Source organism: Beta vulgaris, chromosome 7 (assembly GCF_026745355.1).
Source record: "Beta vulgaris subsp. vulgaris cultivar EL10 chromosome 7, EL10.2, whole genome shotgun sequence".
NCBI lineage: Eukaryota > Viridiplantae > Streptophyta > Magnoliopsida > Caryophyllales > Amaranthaceae > Beta > Beta vulgaris.
Genome location: NC_079208.1, coordinates 57,502,189 through 57,509,061, shown reverse-complemented (window position 1 = coordinate 57,509,061; position 6,873 = coordinate 57,502,189). Strand labels below are relative to the sequence as shown.

Below are 6,873 nucleotides of genomic sequence, written 5' to 3'. Positions count from 1 at the left end.
GAAAATTCCCATAGTGAAAAATGTAGTGAATATTCTGAAACGAACGATTTTTACCAAAAATAGAAAAAATAATCGTATGTAAATTAAAAAAAAAAGTGTATAGATTAAAAAGAAACAAGAGTATTTCAGTTTTTCTGTATAGAAGAACAACGCCTAACGTGTCGTAACCATAAAAAAAGAAATAGATGAAAAAGAAATTAAGATGACCCTAATACTTTTTTCGCCTCCAAAATGCCACGTACTACGTCACCCATTTTTACTCACCTTACGGTCAGCTCGGTCAGCTGACCTTCTCTTTCCCAACACCAGAAAAATAAAAAAAAATCTTCCCCTCACTTCTTCTGTTTCCACGTAAAAAAACAGGCGAGCGGTACCGACTGTTTGAGGAGAGAGATTATTGTTATAGAGGGAGTACTCATCATCATATATTCAATATTCTTCATTCTTTTTCCATGGTATACTTTCTTCAACAACATCAATGGCGGAAATTTGCTGTGGAGTAGCACTTAATAATACCGGTAAAAATCCAGTAATTTCTAGCTCATGTGAAACTTCCTCTACACAAGCTGCTCGGAGACGTAGGATGGAGATCAGACGGTTCAAATTCGTCGCCGGAGTTTCTACACCTGATGAATCTGAAATTATCGACGGAACAAAGCGTCAAAGGATAGAAATCACTCGTACGACGTCGTGTTCAAGTGAATGTATTGAGAATTGTGTTTCTGATGTTCGTGTAAGAGATATGATTAAGAGTAGTAGTGATAATGAAAAAGATCAAAATAAATTTGAAACTACGACGTCGTTTCATCAATCGCGTACGAAATCCGTAGGATTCTCGTCGTCGTTGGATTCAATTATCGATAGTAATGAAAATAGTATCAATGGAGTTCCGAAATTTGGCGTCGCTTCAGTTTGTGGAAGACGACGAGATATGGAAGATGCAGTCGCAATTCATCCTTCGTTTTTTCGGTCGGAAAATAATAATTCAGATTTGCATTACTTCGGTGTTTACGACGGCCATGGATGCTCTCACGTACATTCTCTCTCCTCATTTATTCTTTTCTTAATATTGAGATTTCAAATTTGACTGATGTTAAAATTATTGTTGTACTGTATTTGTTCCTTTTATTGATTTACGTTAACTTAATCAAAAGTTTAAGTTGATAGTTGGAGCGTCATGAATAGTTTTATAATTTTGTTAAAAGTTTAGGCTGATGGTTGGAGTGTCATGAATAGTTTTATAATTCTGTCAAAAGTTTAAGCTGATGGTTGGAGCGTCATTTCCGCCAAAAGTTTAAGCTGATGGTTGGAGCGTCATTTCCGCCAAAAGTTTAAGCTGATGGTTGGAGTGTCATGAATAGTTTTATAATTCGTAAACTGAAACACCTGGAAAGTGGACTGATGATATTGTATTACTATATAGGTAGCGATGAAGTGCCGAGATAGATTTCACGATTTGGTGAAGGAGGAAATAGTGGTGGAACCAGAATGGCAAGTAGCAATGGAGAGGAGTTTTAGTAAGATGGATAAAGAAGTGATAGTAAGCAACGAAGGAGTTGTTGGTAATTGTAGGTGTGAATTGCAAACACCGGAGTGTGATGCGGTGGGATCCACCGCTGTTGTTGCCGTCGTTAGTCCAGAGAAAATTGTGGTTGCGAATTGCGGAGATTCGCGGGCTGTGCTTTGCCGTAATGGCAAAGCCTTCCCGCTTTCCTCCGATCATAAGGTACCGTTGTTTGTAATTTTGTTTATTGGGGCGTGTTCGGCACAAGCTTTTTAAGTAGCTTTTAGTGTCTTGACTAGGTAGTTTTTGTTTAAATGTTTCTTGATGGGATGAAAATTGTAACAGCCGGACCGGCCGGATGAGCTGAATCGGATCCAAGAAGCTGGTGGTCGGGTCATATTTTGGGATGGGCCTCGGGTACTTGGAGTACTCGCTATGTCAAGAGCTATTGGTGAGTTTTCTTTGCTCGACTTTTAATTAAAACTACTTCGTTCTATATAAAAAAGAGAAGCATTTTACTTATTTAAAAACGGAGGAAGTAGTGTTCGATAAATTTTGTTTGTTTGTTTGTTCGGATCATGTAGAATATTTCAAAGCTAAAACTTTATTTAGCTCAATATTAGGTGGTTAGTCGAGAGTTATCGATGTCATGGCAGCTTATTGTATAAGTGGCAACTTAATTAGATGAAATTTCACTTTTCGTAAGCAAGTAGCTTGTCCGTCTTGTGAGGAGTAGAATTATGTTCTTTTTGTATTTAGGAAAAAACGTTAGGAGACCCTCTTCACGAGGGGAAAAAAGTATATATTTCGTTGAAGTTGGAAAGACGAATTAAGTGCCCTTTGTTTCTGAAGGCATGGTTTGATTAAGAAAGTTGTACTAAATCGATCTTGGCTTAAAGGATACTTGGATTATATATGTCAGATCCTGAAATTATGAAAGTTTAAAATCATAGAGTTTGAATCATTCATGTACCACCTTATTTATTTGTGGTGTAAAATTTGTGTGGCTGCAGGGGATAATTACTTGAAGCCATACGTAAGCTGTGAACCAGAGGTGACAATAACAGACCGGACAGCAGACGATGATTGTCTGATATTAGCAAGTGACGGATTGTGGGATGTTGTATCCAACGACACTGCATGTGGTGTGGCGAGGATGTGCCTTAAAGGGAAGGTGCCACCAGCGACGTTAACGCCAGAGGTTGAAGAGATCATTGGTACATGTGAAGGAAACGCCGATAAAGCATGTTCAGATGCTGCAATGTTGCTTACTAAGTTGGCTCTAGCTAGGCACAGCACCGATAACGTGAGTGTTGTTGTCATTAATCTAAGGAAGGATACCTAGAAAAGAAGTGCATCTTCCGTTGAATATTGGAGACGGACCGACTCGCGACTATGTAGTGTTCGGGACGGAGTAAACATAATATCATACTAGCTAGCTATATAAGATCAAAAATGAAAGGAAATGGAAATGGGTAATATTTCCCCTCCTTTTTGTAGGATTTTTTTTCCTTTTTGAGATTTGATTTTATAGATAGCTAGTAGTTGATACTCTCTTTTTTTTCTCTCTATGCTTTTTGGTGGCCTTATTTGTTGTAAGGTTTGAGTGTGTGAGCCTTGGAGAGTTCTGTAAAGCAAAAGATGCTTTGACGTGGGAAAAAAATTAAAGGGGGTTTATTAGGCAGGAGGATTGTCTCCAAATGTAAGGGGAAAATACCCAAATGTAATGAGACTTGCTTTCAATCTACGGTAATAGAACAACATCAAAGGTATTAGCTGTGTGTTTTTTATTTGGCTAAATATTCACTGCTATCCATGAGTAAGGGTATGTTCTTGTTACCTAAAGTACGTACATTTTTACTAGGGTTGTGATGGGTATTGGATTAGAAATATTAAGATCTGTTTGGATAAAGAACTTTGTGATATAATGTGATCTGATCTGATCTGATTTGGATTTTCTTCGAGCATGGGAAGTGGGAAGATATATAATGAAACGATCTTTATTGCTGGATTGAGAGTTAGCATGTCTATAAAATCCGTCAAAAAAAAAAAGCATTTCTCTATAAAAGAAGTGAATCGGTATATGAGGGCAAGGGTTAAAAGTTAAAACTAAATAAAATAGAGTTCTGCGCTATTACAATATCAGCAAGCATCATGATATTGTTAATGTTATAGATTATCAGAGTTCATATCAAGTTCTGATATACTCCGTTAGTTCAATGCGATATGAGAATCGAGATAATAAAATAGAGTTCATGTCGTTTAGAAAAGAAGTGTTTAGACGCCCAGATAGATTGCTAGGCATAGGTAAGATTAGTAATAAGTAGGGGCTTTGCTAAACGACACCCTACAATTTCCTATTAACGCCCTAAATACAGTATTTTTATACTGTATTTATATATTTTGCTTTTCTCTCTCCTCCCCTTAACTAACTTCCTTTCTCACTCCTCTGCTCAATCCTTCAACAAAGCGAACGGTAATTTCTCTCTCCTCCCCATTTTCTTCTTCATCTTCTTTAAAGTGTAAGAAATTCATTACTACAATCTAACAACCTTTTAATGAATACCCAGATGAACAACTTCACTATCTTCTCCATAAATGCAATAAAGCTCAAACCCTCAACGCAATATTCACGGTTATGTTTTTTCTTTTTTTTTCTGATTTTTTTTTTTAAAAAAAGGAAGGCGTCCACCAAGGACGCCCCACCACCGGTGGAGGCGTCCACCAAGGACGCCCCACCACCGATGGAGGCGTCCACCAAGGACGCCCCACCACCGATGGAGGCGTCCACCAAGGACGCCCCACCACCGGTGGAGGCGTCCTTGGCAAGCGCTCCACTACATGGTGAGGCGCCTGCCAAGGACGCCTCCACCGGCGGTGGGGCGTCCTTGGTGGACGCCTCCCCTTTCTTTAAAAAGAAAAATTCAGAAAAAAGGGGGCGCCCACCAAGGACGCCCCACCACCGGTGGAGGCGTCCTTGGCAGGCGCCTCACCATGTGGTGGAGCGCCTGCCGAAGACGCCTCCACCGGTGGTGGGGCGTCCATGGTGGACGCTCCCCTTTTTTTTAAAAAAAAAATTCAGATCTGTCAAGAAGAAACAGAGAGAAGAGGAGGGTGGGATTATGGCGGTGTGGTGCGGCGGCAGTACTTGTGCGGCGGCGACAGTACTTGTGCGGCGGCGGCGGTGGGGCGGCGACGGTGGTGTGGCGGTGTGTTCTGTCGGTGTCCAATGTGATGCGGGAGAAGAGGGGAGAAAAGTGAAGGTAGAAGGTGGAAAATCTGAAAATGAAAAAATACGTATATTATACGTATTTAGGGCGATAGTAGGAAATTCTAGAGCGTCGTATAGCAAATGAGATAAGTAGTAGACTAGTAGGAATTAACGTGTACAATCTGATGCATGGTGAACACGTTATGAACGCTGATAATACTAGTAGTTGCCGTAATCCAAGTATCCTTTAAGCCAACATCGATTTAGTACAACTTTCTTAATCAAACCATGCCTTCAGAAATTTAATACTACAATAACACACTCTTGAAACAAAGGTCAAAAGTTGGCTGAAATCAGACGTACGGTTTACTTGGTAGAAAGAAAGGGTGAAAAAGAGATGGCCCCCAATACGGTATTCTGTGAGCCGAAAACGAAGGCTAGTATACACGTTTTTTTAGGGATTTCGGGGTCCCGAAAAACAAATTGCCGAAAACATGACATAGTTCCCCTTGGGTCATACAAGGGCCCCGAGTCAATTACTAGGGGTTGATTTGATCATAAGACGGTACTAGGGGAGTAAAAAATGTCAGTTTGACCGTAGGATGAAAATTCTCCGTAAAGGGAACAAAGGAAGTTTTAGAGGTTGAAATAGGACGTACGGTGTCCTGGGGTTACCATTATTATTTGGTAGAAAGAAAGGCTGAAAAGGAGACGACCCCCAATACAGCTTTCTAGGAGACGAAAACGAAGGTTATAGTACACGTTTTTTAAGAGATTTCGAGGTACCAAAAAACAAATTGCCAAAAACTTGAAATAATGCCAAGATACTTGACCCCCAGAACAGTTACTAGGGGTTTATTTGATCACAAGAAGGCACTACGGGAGTAAAAAATGACAGTTTGACCGTAGTTCGAAATTCCTCCGTAAAGGGAACAAAGAATGATTTTAGAGGCTGAAATCGGATGTACGATGTCCCAGGGTTACCATTATTACTTGGTAGAAAGAAAGATGGAAAAGAGACGACCCCCAATACGACCTCCTGGGAGCCAAAATGAAGGCTTATACACGTTTTTTTAGGGATTTCGGGGTCCCAAAAAACAAATTGCCAAAAACTTGAAATAATGCCCCTTGGGTCATACTTGACCCCCAGAGCAGTTACTAGGGGTTAATTTGATCATAAGGACGTACTAGGGGAGTAAAAAATGTCGGTCTAACCGCAATTCAAAAATCCTCCGTAAAGGGAACAAAGGAAGTTTTTAGAGGCTGAAATCGGACGTACGGTGTCCTAATAGGGTTACCATTGTTTTTGGTAGAAAGAAAGGGTGAAAAAGAGACGACCCCTAATACGACCTTCTCGGATCCGAAAACCAAGGCTATAGTACACGTTTTTTTAGGGATTTCGGGGTCCCAAAAACAAATTGTCGACAAATTGAAATAATCCTCCCTGGGTCATACTTGACCCCTAGAACAGTTACTAGGGGTTGATTTTATCATAAGGCGGTACTAGGGGAGTAAAAAAATGTCGGTTTGACCGTAGTTCGAAAATCGTCCGTGAAGGCAACCAAGGAAGTTTTTAGAGTCTGAAATCGTACGTACGGTGTCCCAGGGTTAACCTTATTACTTGGTAGAAAGAAAGGGTGAAAAAGAGATGACCCCAAACAATACGGTCTTCTAGGAGCCGAAAACGAATGCTATAATACAGGTTTTTTTAATGATTTCGGAGTCCCGAAAAATAAATTGTCGAAAACTTGACATAGTTCCCCTTGGGTCATACAAGGCCCCCGGGTCAGTTACTAGGGGTTGATTTGATCATAAGACGTTACTTGGAAGTAAAAAATGTCGGTTTGACCGTAGTTCGAAAATCCTCCGTAAAGGGAACAAAAGAAGATTTTAGAGGCTGAAATCGGACGTACGGTGTCCCAAGGTTACCCTTATTACTTGTTAGAAAGAAAGGTTGAAAAGAGACGGCCCCCAATATGGCCTTCTGGGAGCCGAAAATGAAGGCTATATAATACACATTTTTTTAGGGATTTCGAGGTCCCAAAATTAAATTGCCGGAAACTTAGTGCCCCTTGTGTCATACAAGGCCCCCGGTTCAGTTACTAGGGGATGAATTGATCATAACACAGTATTAGGGAGTAAAAAATGCCAGTTTGAT

At 40.3% G+C, this 6,873-nt stretch overlaps 1 protein-coding gene across 1 annotated transcript; it reads left to right on the top strand.

Moving 5' to 3' along the window:
* Positions 1-284: 284 nt before the first annotated feature.
* On the top strand, positions 285-3,276 carry LOC104900051 (probable protein phosphatase 2C 24). Its single transcript, XM_010687381.4, has 4 exons — positions 285-1,033; positions 1,424-1,726; positions 1,850-1,955; positions 2,518-3,276. The coding sequence occupies exons 1-4, from the start codon at positions 479-481 to the stop codon at positions 2,847-2,849; spliced, it is 1,296 nt and encodes a 431-aa protein (XP_010685683.1). The 5' UTR covers positions 285-478; the 3' UTR covers positions 2,850-3,276.
* The last annotated feature ends 3,597 nt before the right edge of the window (positions 3,277-6,873 follow it).